The sequence below is a fragment of the Microcaecilia unicolor genome, chromosome 6, assembly GCF_901765095.1.
Source record: "Microcaecilia unicolor chromosome 6, aMicUni1.1, whole genome shotgun sequence".
Lineage (NCBI taxonomy): Eukaryota > Metazoa > Chordata > Amphibia > Gymnophiona > Siphonopidae > Microcaecilia > Microcaecilia unicolor.
Genome location: NC_044036.1, coordinates 170,896,193 through 170,914,919, shown reverse-complemented (window position 1 = coordinate 170,914,919; position 18,727 = coordinate 170,896,193). Strand labels below are relative to the sequence as shown.

Below are 18,727 nucleotides of genomic sequence, written 5' to 3'. Positions count from 1 at the left end.
TAGCCTCCATTCTTCCTCCCCCAAAGATCTCCCAACCTCATTAAGGCCTCTTTGAACCTATCTATTCAAATCCCAAGTGGCTAGGGAGGTTCCAGGGCAGGAACAATCCCCATTTGCTTCTGCCCCTACTAGTTCCAGGTACAAAATGGTGCTGGTGACCTCTAGAGGCAGCCTTGCATCCTTGTCTATGTCAGCAATGGTATTTTAAGGTGATAATATGGATGAACTGAAAGAAATATCAACGAACCTTATATGGTAGCTTGACCCCTACCTGTAATACTATCAGACTACTGCTAGGGTCACTGGTACCATTTAAATCCAGCAGTAGCAGACATGACTGGGGATTTTTCCTGCCATGGAACCCCTAGACATCAGTGATTGGAATAGGTAGACGTATGGGGCCACAGGGAGGGAGGAGCCTAGGGGGAAAGAAGAGTTGAGTGAAGGAGGGTGGCTTGAGGATGGGGGTTGTGGGGGAAAGAGGGAGAAGAAGATCCTCTGTAATGCCCGACTCCTCTAAGATGTGGCCAGGAACACTGGGCTTTGGCTTAGCAGCCCGATGCTCCTGGGCAGGAGAAATGACATCAGCTTTGAACTGTTGTTACTTTCAAGGAATAATATAGCTTACAGTATTCACTGTAAGCTGCATTATTTGATTTACAGAATAATGAGATTTTTTGCATGCATTTGCATGCTTTACATCTCATTATTATGTAGCCCACAGAAGCTTAAATTAAACTGTTTAAAACAGGTTAAGGGGCAAATAACATTTGCTATTGGCATAATGCAGCTTAATAACTAGGCCCCTCTCTCAAATGATTTCTTTGCTTCGGTCTTTAATGAGAAGAATGTAAAGGAGCTTCACATGCCAGAAATGGTATTTAAAGTTGATGATACAGAGGAACTGAAACAAATCGTGGTGAACCTGGAAGGTCTAATAGGCCAAATCACCTTTATTACTAATCTGTAACTTATCAATGAAGTTAGCCACAGTATCTGAAGACTGGAAAATGGCCAATATAATGACATGTTTTAAAAAGAGTTCAAGGAATGATCTGGGAAACTACGGACTGGTGAGCCTGATGTAAAGAACAAAATTACTGAGTTGACAAACATGATTTAATGGTACAGAGTCAGCATGGATTTAGCCAAGTGAATTTTTCCTCACCTAGCTTCTACATTCTTTCTTTCCTGAAGACTTGCATAAACATGGGTAAAGGTGAGCCAGTTTATATGGTATGTTTAGATTTTCAGAAAGCTTTTGACAAAGTCTCTCATGAGAGACTCTTGAGGAAATTAAAAAAGCCATGAGAAATTTTTGCAAACATGTTGTTCTTTGTTAATATTTTCAAGCTGATCAATAAAATTAAAGAGAAAAAAAAGTCATGGGATAGGAGGCAATATCCTATTGTGGACTGGGAGCTAACTGGGTAAAAGATAGAGAACAGAGAGTAGGGATAAATGACAGTTCTTTCAAAGAAGGAAGGTGAACAGTGGAGTATCACAGAGATCTTTACTGAGACCAATGCTTTTTAATATATTTATAAATGATCTGAAAATGGGAATGACAAGTGAATTCATCAAATTTGCAAATGACACAACATTTTTAAAGTTGTTACATCACATGCAGACTATGAGAAAATGCAGGAGGACCGATTACCGCCAGGTTACTACCACACAAGCCATTTCTGGGACTTACTGCCACTCTGTAAAAGGGCCCCTTAACCAAGTAATATAACTGCATAAATAGGACCACATAAAACGCAGTGCTGTCTTTATATGGCCTTTCATAGCTGCTTAAATGCCAAATATCACACTTAATTGGCTATGTTTTCGCCTGCTCTGTATACCCGGAAATTCGATGCCAGAGACCGGATGTGGCCCAGCATTGAATTTCTGTTGGCAGTCAGCAAAACGCTAGTTGCTGATGACTGAATACCAGGCCCCAAATACCTTGAATATAAAACCATTCTTATTATAGAGCTATGCTGAAATGACTGAATAGACTAATTCAACATGACGTTACAGGTAGGAGCTTCATGCATTAGATAAGAACGTAAGAATAGCCATACCAAGTCAGACCAATGGATCTAGCCCAGCTCCTGCTTCCAACAGTGGCCAATCCAGGTCACAAGTAGCTGGCAGAAACCCAAATAGTAGCAACATTCCATTAGATTCTATGAACATTTTGAGTTTTCAAAGAAATTTTATGGTAAGTTCCTCTTCTCTGCCATTGAAATCTTAACTCTTATACTCTCTCCTACACAGCTTTCTGACTGTCATTTGAAAAGAATTGTCCTCTAATTTGGTAAACCAGCCTACAGTGCAACATAATTTTAGAAAGTTTGAGATTTTCAGAAGAATAAACTAATTTCACTGCAATGAAAAAAAGAAGAAGCATCATGCAGTGACAGAGCAATTCAAACAATCAATATCCATTTTTTTAAAGTTCCCCCCTTAAAAGTTGCAAAGATTTTCCTGAAAGGAAATAGATGGCATGCATAGTTAATAAGCAGGCTTCACTCCTGGAGGTTAGTGTCCTAATGGGCCAGATTCTATATATGGCGCCTAAAAAATACGTGCGGAACGAAGCGTATTGTATAAAATTTAGGCGCAGTGTATAGAATAAGCGTAGTCAATACTGTAGTGCCTAAATCTATGCGCAGCCATTTATGCCAATAAAAAGCTGGTGTAAATCCGTGTGCATAGATTTAGGCGCATTAACCCGTATTCTATAATTATGCATGGAAATTTTGGAATGCCTACAAAACGCCCATAAACATGCCTATAAACATGCCCCTTTTAAGCTATGCACATTTATTTTGAACTGCAAGCTTTGCAATTTAGATGCAGTTATTTTTAGAATACACTTAGCAATTTCTGTGCATAAATTGTAATTATTGCCAATTAGTGTTCGGTATTCCTTGTTGTTAAAAACGCTGATTATCTTCTTACTCCAATTAAGCCGTATCTCCAGGCAGAATCTAGGCATCATATATAGAATCTGGCGGAATACGGCTAAATTACCATTAGTTACAAGCTTACTCTTTATGGACAGATGCCAAAGTACAATCTATTTGGTAAGGTATAGGACTGCAACTGGGAGAGAGGGGAATTACAGTTAAATCCTAAAGTTAATCATAGCCAGTAAGAGGAACATTAAACTTTTAACATCTTTTAAGTTTCCACTACTGCTAACAAACTCTTTAAAATTTTCCTCTCTCAAAAAAGAAATCCATTAAACAAATTGAACCCACATTAGTTATGCAGTAGAGAAATGTGTTATAGAACTGTGCAAAAACCTTGTATTTCAAACTTTGTGATACAAGCCAGATACACACTCTCTTCTGTCTTTATTAAAATATGCATCACTCATTACCAGCTGTTTATAGGCAATGATTCATAGATGTTTAAGAACATACTGAATTCCAAACATGAAATTAATTCTTTTCAAAATATACAGATTATAAACTAATGGCCATTATGAAAGATTTTGAAAAAGCCTAAAAACCTGGATGTTCCATGAAGAGGGTGATAAAGGCCAAGGAGTTTGATTATGCTGTTTAAAGGGAGAGAAATGAGGAACTGAAGAATCTGTAATTTTTTAAAAGGATTTTTACATTTTGGGGTATATTGTATATGATATGGGGAGGAAGGAGAATATTCTAAATAAAGGGGGCCTGGTAACTAAATGATGTAAGGTGAGTTATTTCAAGCAGAGGCATATCCAGACCTCGATTTTGGTGTGGGGGGCTGAGGCCAAAGTGGGGGGGCACATTTTACCCCACCTTCCCAACCCTCATTGCAACCCCACATTCCTGGACTGAAGGAGGTCCCCAAGCCCCACCATCAGAATCCTTCCTGCAGCGATATTCGATGCGGTGCTGCCTGACCTGCTTTCCCGCCCCCCACATGTGTGCTTGGTTAAAGTGAAATTGAGCATGCACGAAGTTCGCACATGCTCAATTTCACTAAAACCGATCATGCACGCGGGGGAGTGAGAAAGCAGGACAGGCAGCGCAGTGCCAAATTTTGCCGCAGGAAAGGCTTCTGGCGGGGATTGGAGACCCACTGCCAACCAAACTAGCAGATTTTGGGGGACCCAAACCCCCAAGGCCCCCCATGGCTATGCCACTGATTTCAAGCCTGAAAATTGGTGGCGTGCAGTAAAGTAGGGAATGGAAAGGAACTTAGGGTGAGAAAGCAAATGTACATGCATTGTTTTAGTTTAGTTTATTGGTATTTGATTTACCACCTTTGCTAACTCAGCAGATCAAAGTGGTTGACACAGCAAAATGTAGGGAATCAGAAAGGAACTACAATAATCAGAGGAGAGGGGGGATAATTTATACACAAAACATTAAGGAAAAAAAAGAGAGGAAGAGACAGGGGTAAGGTGTAAAATAGGAGCAGGATAGGATACATAAGTTCCTCCAGTAATAAAATGACAACAACCTGTCAATGAGGACTAAACATTATATTAAAGAGCCAAGTTTTTACGACAGATTTAAATTTCTCAAAAGACAATTTATTTATTTATTTATTTATTTATTTATTGCATTTGTATCCCACATTTTCCCACCTATTTGCAGGCTCAATGTGGCTTACATAGTCTTGTTAACATTGTCATTCCAGGATTTCATTCTGCTCTAATTCCCAGGGTAGGCTGATATGAAAGAACTAAATGAAACTGTAGTAACTTGTTACAATAAAATAAGCTATAGTTCCTAAGGATCGAAGGGTGGACAGCATAGTTCAGGTTTTAAAAAGAGTTCCAGGGATGTTCTAGGAATCCACAGGCTAATGAATTTGCAAAATGGTAGAAAGTATTCTGAAAAACAAAATCACAAGCCATATGGATAGACATACTGTAGCTTAATGGGGCAGAACCAATGTGTATTTAGCAAAAGGCCTTACTAATCTGATTTTTTTGTTTAAGATGCTAATAAACATGTGGCTAAAGGCGAGCTGGTGGATATTGTGTATGTGAATTATCAGACGGCCATTGACAAAGTCCCTGATGAGAGATTCTTCAGGAAATTAAAAAGTTATCGAATAGAATGGATTGGGAGCTAGACAAAAGAGAAGGGCATGTCTACTAAAGATTATCATAGCGTATTTGGGTTCTTAGAAGGTGTTTGACAAATTCCCTCATGAGAATGGCACATTGCTGCCTGCTGCCCAAATATCACGGGGTTAACGCATTAGCTCTTACTGCCTTCTAAATTGGTGGCAGTAGGGACTCAAGCAGTAAATAGTCATGCGCTAATTTTAATATTAGCACACGGCCATGTACTTACCCATTTTTTAAAAAAGACCTTTTTTCCCACCACGGTAAAAAATGGTCAAGCGCGCACCAATTTCACACGCCAAAACTAAGTCAGGACACTTTTTATTGTGGCTTAGTAAAAGGGACCCTTAGGTGCCCACACTTAACAACAGCCTTAGAGCTGACATAAATGAGCTCACTTAAATATATCAAGGACCCATGCTGTGCGCAAGAGTAGACCCTCTTAGCAGTTAAGCATGCCCTTATAGAATTATGCTTAGGGCACTTATGTGCATAAGTGCTAATTTTGGCACATATATACCAGGGGTGTAGCCAGACTTTGGTGGGAGGGGGGTCCAGAGCCCGGGGTGAGGGGCACATTTTAGCCCCCCCCCCTGGCACCACCGCCCCCCCCCCCCCGCCATTGCCAACACCCCCCGCCGCCGCCAGCACCACCACCAACAACTTTGACCCCCCCTGCCGACGACCCTCTTGACCCCCCGCCCGCCGTTGCCTACCTTTGCTGGTGGAGGACCCCAACCCCCGCCAGCCGAGGTCCTCTTCTTCCTTTGTTCTGTTTCTGAGTCTGACGTCCTGCACGTTGTACATGCAGGACGTCAGACTCAGAAACAAAACGAAGGAAGAAGACTTTGGCTGGCGGGGGTTGGGGTCCCCCGCCAGCAAAGGTAGCAGACGGCGATGGCGGGTTGGCGGCGGGAGGGGGGTTGAGAGGGTCGTCAGCAGGGGGGGTCCAGAGCCAAATCTATGGGGGCCCAGGCCCCCGTGGCCCCATAGTAGCTACGCCCCTGATATATACTGCACAAACAAGGAGTGACACAGGCTGCACATACTGCAGCAGGACATGTTTATCCACTCCTAACCTAGCTGAGATAATATTTAACCATCTCTCTGACCTCATGTGCAACTTTCTTTAAATTAAGTCACCTTACTTTCTAACTCTTCTTACTCTCTTACCTATCTATATGTTCCTTCTGCTTAAACCCTCACTGTCAATTAAAATGTTCTATTTCATATCGTATTGACATTGTAAGTAGTAAACTATGCCATAGTTTGTATTGTTATTTGAATATTTTTACTTCTGTAATTATCTATTGCACATGTTTGATTTATTCTTAAGTGCCACAATGGACTGCATTGAGCAGAATTCTATAATTTATTTATTTATTTGTTGCATTTGTATCCCACATTTTCCCACCTATTTGCAGGCTCATCTGTGTGCATAGATACTGTTATAGAATACTGGATTAAGCCCAAAATGTGTGCACAAAGTTAGATACAGTCATGCAGTGGGTGGCATACCTACCTTTGTTGTCACACAGGGTGGAGCCCCTTCCTCCCCATTTATATTATAGGACAACTCTTATGTAGTTATTCATTTAAAATATCGGCCTTATACAGTATAACTTTGAGCAGATATTTTTAGGATGAATCTTACTGGATTTTTAAGAGGTATCTATTAATCAGCAATAGAAATAAAAGCAAAATCTGCCAATGTATTTGAAAAACAAGTCCAAAAATACCTTTCCAGTCCACAATATTTGCATCCAGGTAGGTGGAACTGATTATCTCTTAAAAAAGTTCAAATGCAAAAAGGTTCCACAGCAATACAAACACTGTCAGTTTAAAATGTATGTGACGTTATCCCATAAAAATGTACGCAACCTTTTGGTGTACATTAGGAGTATCTTTCGCAGTTCACAGAAGGGACCGGCTGGTGGGATAGAGGTGTATGATATAATTGCATATGATTTCCTAAATGTTATATTTTTGTGTTATTGTGATGCCTTCCTGTTTTCAGATGGATTTGTCTCAACAGCACACTTTCTCTGAGCAAGTATTTCCCTTCGAAATCCAAGGCATTTGTTATCAAGTTAAAATGTATTGTTTACATTTGTAAGCCTGGCAGAGGTTCAGGTTCCTTTTAGTACTATGTGTACTTTAATAATGCTATTTAATAAAAGTCCTGTTTTTGAAATGAAAATTCTGATGACATGATATTAAATTTGAAAAAAAAAAAGCTGCTCAAGCTCATGTTGAATTTTTCATTGACTTTTATCAACTTCTATTCTTTGTGGCCATAAATTATGCAGCTCTGTTTATTGTTTTTTGTAGGGTGGATATATTCCCATTATACCTACTAGAGTACTGTATTTTTTTCTTTTTCATTCCAGATGTAAATATACTTCCAATTATTAGGTTGTCTTTTATATCAAAATGAATGCACATTAAAAAAACTGTCCACGGTTCATAAATATGTGATAGAAATACACTCATTACTTTGTTTGCTCTTTTTATTTAAATTTTCACTATGGTAGGTCTGTCTCTGTGATGGTTGTTTATCGTTTGTCTTTTTTTTTTCTTTATGTTGCTTGTCACAATTTTTCATCACTCAGGCAAAATGCAAGATGGAAATCTGGAGAACAGCCAGAACAAAGGTAACATTTTTCATATTGTGTTCAACAGTTTGCTGAGTGTTTTTTCATTGTTTATCATCATTCCATCAGATTGTACTTCTCACTGAAAATTATACACAATGGAGAAGGCTGGAGCAATTGCTACAGTGAAGCCATTCAAAGTAGGGCAGAAAGCAGATTTTTCCCTACATGGAGAGGATTCTGCTCCTGCTTACGAAATGGAGGATTAAGGAGCCCTTTGGCTAAAATGTGTTAGAAAATAGACTTAGCGCATTTTAACATGGAACTTTCTCATTCGCTAAGCCCATTTTTAATGCTGGAATAAAATAAAGCTTTTTCTTTTCTTTTTATTTGCGTAGATCCTACTCTGACTTTTACATTAGCATGTGAGACCTGCAAAAATAATTTACATGAGCACTTATTGCCTTCTCTTTAGGAGGCACCAACCACTAGATTCTATATGGTACTGAGATTTCAGCGCCAAAATTTTGTATGCAGATCTTTGACCCGTGCACAAATTAATTTGCTTACAAGCCAATTAGTTGCAGTTAATTGATGTTAACAATCGTTACAGTTAATTGGCAATAATTGAAATTTGCATGTGCACCTCCCCGTGCCCTATTCTATAACCCCCCACTCCTAAATCCTCTAGTGCACAACTCAAAAGGGGACATGGCCAGGGGAGTGACTGGGGTGTTCCTAAAAGCTGAATAGCTCTATTTCTGGAAACGACTAACTCCATTTCTGCGCCAAAATGCCTGGAGTTGGGTGCTGGCATTTACACCAACTTTCAACTGACGTAAATACTGGTGCCCAACTTTTGGCATATAAATGGACTAAGGGACCATCTTACTAAGCTGCGTAGGCGCCTATGTGAGCTCAACGCACGTCAATTTTGAGTTACCACCTGTCTACCGCATGTCCCTTGCAGTAATTTCATTTTTGACGCACGTCCGCTAGGCGCGCTGGAAAATGCTTTTATTTTCTGCCGCGTGGGCAGTAATCGGGTGGTAATCATCATTCTACTCGCATAGACCATTACCACCCAGTTACCGTGTGAGACCTTACTGCTAGGTCAATGGCTGGCGGTAAGATCTCAGACCCAAAATGGACACGCGGCAATTTTCATTCTTGCTGCACGTCCATTTTTGGCTAAAATTTTTAAAAGCCATTTTTTACAGGTGCGCTGAAAAATGATTCTGTGCGCACCCAAAACAGGCGTCTACACTACTGCAGGCCATTTTCAGTAGGCCTTTGTAAAAGGGCCCCTATAAGCGCTGTTCTATAAAGGATATTTGACCCGGAGTGCTGTTTATAGAATAACTAGTAAAAAAGGCCCGTTTCTGAAAGAAATGAAACGGGCGCTAGCAATGTTTTCCTCAGAGTGTGTATGTTTGAGAGAGTGTGTGTGAGAGTGTCTGTGTGAGCGAGCGAGAGAGTGAATGTGCGACTGTGTGTGACAGAGAGAGAGAGTGAGACTGGGTGCGAGTGTGTCTGTGAGAGAGAGAGTGTGTATGTGAGATTGAGAGTGTGTGCCACCCACCGCCTCCCTCCCTCCCTCCGAGTTCCAGGGTCGCCCCTCCCTCCCTTCTCCTTCCCTCCCAGTTCCAGGGTCCTCCCTCCCTCCCAGTTCCAGGGTCGTCATCCATCCCTTCCTCCCTCCCTCACTTCCAGTTCCAGGCCCCCTCCCTACGAAGTTTGAAAGCCATCTTGACTACCTCGTTGGGGTTACGGCGGCCGGCAGCAGCGGTAAAAGGCATGCAGGCTCAGCCCTTTTCTCTCTCTCAGCTGTGGTCCCGCCCTCATTTCCTGTTTCTGCAAGGGCGGGACCACAGCTGAGAGAGAGAAAAGGGCCGTGGCGGCCACCATAACCCTGACTTGGTAAGTGAAGATGGAACAACCGGCACCGATACCTGAGCAGGAAGTGAGAGGGACGTGGGGCTGCGGAGGAGAGCGGCAGCGATGCAGAGTCTGAAGACAGCGAGACAGAGGCAACCACAGTAACATCTCCTGACATCAGGCACGCAGGCTTCTACTGCGGGAGAGTGACGTCAGGAGATGGTTACGAACCCAGGTAGCCTCATTGGAACATTGAAGGAGCAAATTATTATATTAGATGCTCTGCATCAATTTTTTCTGGTGCCAAAATCTCAGCAGCATTTATAGAATGCCACCCTACGTGCTCCCACGTTAACTCTGTGTTGACTAGTTAGCACACTAATCGGAAAACACTAACTGGTTAACACATACATGCCCATTCTCCACCCATGGCACGCCCTCTTCCAAAATATATTTTAAAATATTAGTTAGCATATACTTAGCATGCAGCAAATGCAACATTACTGCAAAATGCTTTAAGACGTTTTGCAGTATGTATTTTCCTGCACTCTAAGCATGTATTGGGACTTAAAACACTTTCATAAAAGACCCCTAAGGGGCCCTTTTACTAAGGTGCATAGGTGCCTAAGCGCATCCAACGTGTGTCAAATTAGAACCACTACCCAGCTACTGCGTGCCCCGGATGGTAATTCTATTTTTGACACGCATCCAGAATGCACGGCAGAAAATATTTTCTATTTTCTACCGCGTGGCGCTAACCAGTTGGTAATCAGCAGTGTACACGAACAGACGATTACTGCCCGGTTAATGCGTGAGACCTTATCGCTAAGTCAGTGGGTGGCGGTAAGTTCTCAGGCCCAAAATGGATGTGCGCTCGTTTTAATTTTACCGCATTTCCATTTTCGGCAAAAAAAGGCCTTTTTTCGTAGGCACACTGAAAAATGGACCCGCGTACATCCAATACACAAGCCTACACCAGCAAAGGCCATTTTTTTGGCGAGCCTTAGTAAAAGGGCCCCTAAGTGAATTTTCCCAGATGACAAGGAACAGCAGTGGGAGTTGAATCTGGCTTTCAAAGTTTTTAGCTCACTACTTTAACTACAGACGTTCAAATATTTGAAAGTTATAAATCCGCAAACGAACCTTTTCCGGAGATGGGAAGGTGGTAAAACGAGAGGACATGAAATGAGATTGAAGTGGGGCAGACTCAAGAAAAATGTTAGGAAGTATTTTTTCATGGAGAGAGTGGTGGATGCTTGGAATGCCCTCCCGCGGGAGGTGGTGAAGATGAAAACGGTAACAGAATTCAAAAATGCATGGGATAAACATAAAGGAATCCTGTTTGGAAGGAATGGATCCTTAGCCGAGATTGAGTGGCAGCGCCGGTGGGGGGAGGCGGGGCTGGTGGTTGGGAGGTGGGCCTTTTTCTGGGCAGACTTCTACGGTCTATGCCCTGAAAATGGCAGAAACAAATCATGGTCAGGTATACACATAAAGTAGTACGTATGAGTTTAAATTGTTGGGCAGACTAGATGGACCGTGCAGGTCTTTTTCTGCCGTCATCTACTATGTTACTAAACTACTCCTCCACTTCTTATTGAGTAGTGTTTTATGCACTGACTCAGGTAGGTGTTATAAGAAGTTATCTTTCATAAAGACACTTAAAAATAAGTGCTAGGACAACACAGTGCCTGCTTTCATGTGATATACGCAAAGGCATTGCCTGAGCAAGAGTTTGACGGAGTTGCAATTTAGGTGCATAATTCATGAAATACACATGTGAAAAAAAGAACAGAAAATGTGTGTCAGGGTCAGAACAGGTATAAATACCTGTTCCTGTTGTCTAAGGAAGTTGCCTTTATAAGATACATACATCATCTGTTTATGTATCTTTCCTGCCTGGGTGCCCTATGATAAAATTACCCTCCAAATGTGTACATACTGGGATCCAAAAGGATCTTTTGATGCTCGCTGAGGGCAATCACTATGATGGCTGGGCTAGATTGCAGAGGAAGGGGCTAAATATGGGGCCCCTTTTACAAAGGCACACTGAAAAATGGCCTGCGGTAGTGTAGACGCGTGTTTTGGGCTCACACAGAATTATTTTTCAGCACACCTGTAAAAATATGCCTTTTTAACATTTTTGCTGAAAATGGACGTGCGTCAAAATGAAAATTGGCGCGCATCCATTTTGGGCCTGAGACCTTACCACCACCCATTGACTTAGTGGTAAGGTCTCATGCGTTAACCGGGTGGTAATCGTCAGTGTGCGTACAATGCCGATTACTGCCCGGTTAGCACCATGTACAGGAAATTTTCCAGAGCGTGTAGTGGGGCGCATGTAAAAAAAATGAAATTTAATGCCTGGGCCACGCGGTAGCCGGACAGTAGTTCCTAATTGTCGTTCATTGGGTGCGCCTAGGGACCTATGCTTCTTAGCAAAAGGGCCCCTAAGTAAGTACAGTAATACCTCGGTTTTCGTTGACTTCGGTTATCGTCAGTTTTGGTTTTCGTTGATTTTTTTCTGCGAAAAATTTGTCTCGGATTTCGTCAGTTTGCCTCGGATTTTGTCGGCATGCCCAGGTGATCTCGCTGCTAATTTTGCGAAAACGCATTCTTTTGCTCAATGTGGTGTTTCTCGCTTCTAGCCAAACAATTCCATTGCTTTCCAGTGTTTTTGTGCTTTTTTTTAATTCATATGAAAATAATTGCCTTGGTTTTCGTTGGTTTCGGATTTCGCCGATTGTTTTCGGACGGATTATCGATGAAAACCAAGGTATCACTGTACTGGAAACTCTACTCTAGTTTGTGCTAACAGCTACATTGGTGCATGGCTATTAATGCCCCCCCCCCCCCCCCCCCCCCCAAAAAAAAAGGCATTTTTATGGCTGTACTGAAAATAGTCTTAGCAAGTGGGAAAGACTTGCTAAGTCCACTTTTTTAATATAGTTTAGCAAAAGGACCCCTATATTTGGCAATATTATCTAAATGTGTTCCATTTGCTTCTCACTTTTTATTTAGATCAACTTATATAACCTTGAGGAAAGGTCATATGATTTATATCCCTAATATACAGTACTTTATAGAGCTAATTAAATAATTTGGAAGATGAGATTTTCTTTCCTTTGAGGGTTATTTTATTAAAATAAACTCCCTTATGATGAAAAACGGGTTATGTTCTATTTAGGAAAAAATGCTGAATCTATTATAGATGACCTTAAAGGCAAGGACAGTCCACAAAGAGAGATTTAAAGGAGCAGTATCATCTGTGCCATGTTAAAGGGACAGCTGTCTAGTAGCCTATAATACTGATCATCAGTTTCAATTAAACAAGTACTTCTCAAGCTAGTTTTTGGGGTACCCCCTAGTCAGTCTGGTTTTCAGGCTATCCACAATGAATATGCATGAAATAGATTTGTATGCAATTGAAGTAATGCATTGAAATGTATCTCATGCATATTCATCATAGATATCCTTAATGCAGACTGGCTAAGGGTAGTCCAGGGCTAACTTGGGAAATCTACTCTAGGTTATACAATAGAACAGGTTGAGATGAATACTGAATTCCTTTTCTCTAGAAGGAATTCTTCTTTACACATTCAAATCAATCACTTTGTGGAACTAATAGCTTTAATTTCCAGTCCTGTGTGCTAATTTTTAAACTTTTAAATCATATTTATTTCTACCCAACTCCTAATCACTTGAGAAAGACTATGACTTAGACCACGTCTTCCATCAACTCCCCCTATGTTATCCCTCAATCTATTCCCTCCTCTGGCCACCCTCACCCCCTTATCCCTTGCTCATTTCAACCTTCCCCCTCCTGCCTCTCCTACCCCCTTCTTACTTGCCCATCCCACCTATCTGTATATCTCCATCATTATTCTGTTATACCACAGCTTGTATTCTCTCTGCTATACCTTGTAACCCCTATTACTATGTAAGCCGCATTGAACCTGCCTCGAGTGGGAAAGCGCGGGATACAAATGTAATAAATAAATAATGCAAAATAATTAACAGCCTTATTCTCAGCTTCTGAACTGTAAATATCTAGTGGCTGAGACTTTTCTCTTTACTATAGATAGGGGTCCTTTTACTAAGCTGTGGTAAAAAGTGGCCTGCAGTAGTGTGGGCATGTGTTTTGAGAGCACGCTGGGCCATTTTATTTTTTTTACCTCAGCTGGGAAAAAATGGCTTTAGTTAGTGGGCTGGGAAACGGGCATGCACTGAAATTAGAACTAGTGCGCACCTATTTACGACCTGAGCACTTAGCACCACCCATTGACCTAGCGGTAAGGGCTCACACGCTACCCATGCACGGTAACCAAGCAGCACGCGCCAACTGTTATTACCGCCTCTGCCCACCCGTAAGTACACCATTGATGCGATTACAGACTATAGATATGTGAAATTAGTGTGTATTCGAAAGAAATTATTAATAGCTTTCTTTTCTGCCTTGCTAGCCAAGCAGCAGGATGGAGCTGCCGCTATGGAGATGCAGCCCTTGAAGAGTGCAGAAGGCGGAGAAGGAGATGATAAAGACAAGAAAAAAGCAAACTTACACAAGAAGGAGAAGTCGGTCCTTCAAGGCAAGCTGACCAAACTGGCAGTACAGATAGGCAAAGCAGGTACGTGACAATAAGACAAACTAATGTACCACCGCAAGGCTTCATTGGTTTGCACAAGATAACCAATGAACAGTAATTCTCGGGTCTCTATTCATTTAGCAATGGAGAAGACTGAAACCGTTACTGAAATCTGTTTTCCTGTTCTTTTATGTAAGTCGTGTAATATATCATTAGATCTGAATAACATATCCTAACTGGGTTGCTATACGTCTGTCAAAAGTTTGGACCATCCAGTCTGCCCAACAAGATAAACTCATAGCATAAGGTATACATAAGTAATATCACATCATACCTTATGCTATGAGTTTATCTTGTTGGGCAGATTGGATGGGCCTTACAGGTCGTTGTGTGCCATCATCTACTATGTTACTATGCAACTATGTTCACAGTCAGATTGGCCTACAATGTGCATAGAAATGTTTACTCTTGCCTGCTTTTCATATCAGAAGTATAAGTGTTCCCTTAAAAAGTTCTTCAAATGGAAATATAAGGGTTCTTTTACTAAAGCTTAGTATATGCTGACTTTAGCGCACTCTAAATGTTGCACATCCCATTTTATATCGATGGGCCAGTAGTCACTTAACATACATTAATGTCCATTAGTGTGCAAAGGGTCCTAAAGTCATATGGTATAGTTGTGGCAGCCATTTTGAGGAGTCAGCCGCCAGAGACAGGAGCAGGTTGACATAACTTCTCTCCCTTGGACTCCAACGGACCACCAGGACATGTCCTGGTAGTTCCAGGGGGGGCCTTCAGGGGTGGGCCTAGTTGGTCCTTCTAACCCTCAAGGGGGAAGGTGAGAAAGGAGGGCGGAAGATGATGAGGGGGAGTTGCTTCTACACTTCTGGGGGAGGGAGACAGGGAGGGGGATCAGAAGAGTGAGTCTTCTTCTGATGGAGTTGGGAGGGAGGAGGGATTGGAAAGGGGCTGCTTTTCTATTTCCAGGGGAAAGGAGATTGGAAGGGGGCTTCCAGGATGCCATGTGCTTAGTGCCAATTCTATAATGGCATCCTGACACCAAGATTCTATTATAGAATACTAGCGCAAGTGGGCATTGGCTCTCCTAAAGTTAGGCACCAACAGTTACACCAAGTTAATAGTAGTTGTAACTATTGGCACCCAATTGTGCACTGAAGTGCACGCAACTTATAGTATTCTATTAGTTACGTGTGTATCTCCCATGACATACCCGTACTCCATACATGCTTATGTCTCCCGCACATATATTATAAAATAGCACCTAGCACACACAAGCATAATTGCTACTTAGTGGTATCAGTCACATGCATAAGTGCTATTATTCTATAATGTTATGTGCACAATTGGCACCTATCTTTATGTGCCCATGTTTAGAATTGCCCTTTAGGGCTAGATTCTATATATGGTACAAAAAAATCAGCTCTGAAAAAAAGCGCTATTCTATAAACCGTGGTTAAAGTTAGGCAGGGTTTATAGAATAGATCTTACACCTGGGAATCATGCCTAAAATTAGACATGGCCATTTGCACCAGCTGCAACGTGGTGCAAATGTACCTACCTAAATTAGGCGGGGTTCACCTTTATTCTATAGCTATGCATGTTAATTGTAGGAAACGCCCCATTCTGTCCATGACCCTCCAATTTTTGCACCCCCTTTTTCAGATCGCATATAACATTTAAATTTACACATGTAAAGTTCAATTAAATTGAATCAATGCCAGTAATTGCTTGTTAAAAAGCCAATTATTGACGCTAATTAACTTGTTATATAATTAAATTGCGTGCAAATTTGGTGTGTGCCCAAATTTGCGTGCAGAATTTTTGGTGACTTTTACAGAATTAGAGGATAATTGCCTTGAGTGGCCCAGTTAGAGCCTCAATCTCAATCCAATCAGAAATCTGTGGAATGGCCTATTCTTTGCTGTCCACAAACTGTAGGTACAACTCAAAACACTTCAAAACCTTGAAGAAACCTCAACAGGGAGAGGTAAAAATAAACTGTAGTAGAAAATTTAGAATCAATCCCTCAAAATATCACCAGGACTCTAAACTTAGAAGAGTGGCTGAGAGGGAAAAAGATGTTTTAGGAGTATAGGAGATTTCAGTATAGACTACACCTACAGCACAGCATTTAGTCTCAATGAAACAAGCTGCCAATCAGCTCACATGACTGATCTATACATCATGAGTCTCCTGCATTAACTCCAATATTTTTGAACATTTTAATGATATTTTAATATTTGTAAATCTCTCTGTCCATATATTGATGAGACACTAATCATAATCCAAGAGACTCTGATACACTGAATGAGAAGACCCAAATATAGACCAAAGTTATTTTATATGGCAAGATAATCTAGTTACATATGCAGTCTGAAACCAAGGCGCTCCAAAGTAAACTATAAACAGCAACAAGTTATCTTTTTATTTTTAAAGCTGTATTTGAATGTCCAACAGAGATCCCTGTTTCAGAAACTCCAGGGGAGTAAGGTGCTGGACCATAAAACGCTGCAAACCGACTGTCACTTAGTCTTCCTCATATCAGACTGCATAAGTGACTGGATTATCTTGCCATATAAAATAACTTTGGTCTATAAAGTCTTTTCAATCAGTATATCAGAGATGTGTTTCATTGGTGAACGGATAGCCCAGTATCTTGTTTCCAACAGTGGTCAGTCTAGATCACACGTATGAGAGATTCCAAATACAAATGCTCCTCAAAACACTTAACAGAGTTTGAACTATTTTGTAAAGGAGAATAACCTTAAATGGAGGTAATTTTCAAAAGAGTTTTACATTCAGAAAAGGGGCTTTTATAACATTTCATGGTTGTATATGCGAGTGTAAGTACTCATGTTGACAATGGTGCCTTAAAAATTGTCACAGAAAAACTACACGGTTAGTGTGATTCTATAAACTACGCCTAAAGTTAGGCGCCATTCTTGTGATTAAAATTTAGGCACACCCATTTAGGCCACATAAAAACAGGCCTAAATACCTGCGCCGAAGTTAGGCACAGATCGGGTGTATTCCATAATAGTGCGCATAGTTTTTTGAAATACCCGCAACCCACCCATTCCATGCCCATGGCCACACTGCCTTTTCGACTGCGCGCATTAGAATTTACACATACAACATTATAAGCCAAGAAGGTTGTACACATAAATTCTAATTAAAACCAATTAGTACTGCTAATTGGTTGCTAAGTACCAATTATTAGTGCTGATTGGCTTGTTAATCAATTAATTTGTGTGCGTAATTTGACCATGCGGCCAAATTAGTGCTCACAGCTTAAGGCGCCATATATAGAATTTGGGAGATAGTCTGAATGAAAACGGATAGAGTACACAAACTCAGTGACACCTTTGGAACAGGTGTAAAATCCCTGCATGAGAATATGTGCACTTTTGGTCATAGTTCAGCTTGTTATTAAAGCACCTCTAATGTAGCCTTTATAACATAGGGATAGGAAGGTATCTTTTTCATTTTCTGCTTAAGCACCCTGTTATAAATGTTCCCATTCTGACAAATCTAGGTTTGCAAAGTTGGTAGAGATCTATTTCAACAGACTGCTTCAGGTGCTTCCAGCAAGTATTGACTCAAGGGAATAGAGACTTATCCAGTTGTTGCATTTCAGTTTTGTTTTTGTGACAGAAACATTTCCCCCAGTAAACCATTTATTTCCCTTGGAAGGCATTTAATGTGGTATGTCAAATAGAATAAAGCTTATTTAAATATATGCAAGTCTTATACACCGACTCAACAAAATATCAAAATATGTGCAATTGAAAAATCTTTCTGGGGGAAAAAAGAGTTGTTTTTTTCCCCCTGTGAAATTGATTTACTTAGCCATGGCTGTATTATCAGAGAAGCTCTTGGGAAAACATCAAAGCTGTCTGTAAAATAGCAGTCAGAAAAAACAATCAATGGGTAGTTACAAAACACTTCATCCTCAGAAACCCATTATACACTGCACAGTACACAGTAAGGGATGATTGGGGAGCTTTGAGATATCTGTCAGACTTGAGCACTCCATTACAACATCATAAAACAGGGATGGTGAATCCCAGTCCTCAAGTACCATAAGAAGTTATGCGTTTTAAGGTTTCAACAATTCATATTTCAAATATGTTTGCATACTTTTGTCCATCTGTGGATGGAATCTTTTCAGTATGAAATTCAGAACTTTTATAGACCTTGGAAACTCGTGTAAAATGTCAGGTTTCCCCCTGGTTCACTGAGTGCCTTTAAGAATTAAAAAGGCCCTTTCATACCTTTGGAAGATGATGGCTAAAATCTAGGTCTGGTGAAGATCAAAGTGATTCAGAAACTTCAATTTAGAACTTACAGAGAGTAATTTTATAACAGGTTGCCTGTTGGTTAAGACCAAACAGGCACATATTTCTAGACTATTTTATAAAGACACATAGAGGGGCATTTTTGATATGATGTCCAAATCCATTTGTGATGTTTTGGTGAAAATGTTTAAAATTTTCATCCTGAACATAACAATTTTCGAACCAGAAAAATGTCTATTTTTTTTTGTTTCAAAAATCTCTAATTTCCAGATGTTCCAG

General features: G+C 40.7%; 1 protein-coding gene across 5 annotated transcripts in view; it reads left to right on the top strand.

The window, feature by feature from the left end:
• ATP2B2 (ATPase plasma membrane Ca2+ transporting 2) overlaps positions 1 to 18,727 on the top strand; it is a 969,683-nt gene that overhangs the window by 721,763 nt on the left and 229,193 nt on the right. For all 5 annotated transcript variants that reach the window (XM_030205270.1, XM_030205268.1, XM_030205272.1 and 2 more), the window contains 2 exons: positions 7,684 to 7,725; positions 14,007 to 14,171. In XM_030205270.1, the coding sequence (XP_030061130.1) occupies positions 7,684 to 7,725; positions 14,007 to 14,171 (207 nt within the window). The remainder of the gene's footprint in view (positions 1 to 7,683; positions 7,726 to 14,006; positions 14,172 to 18,727) is intronic.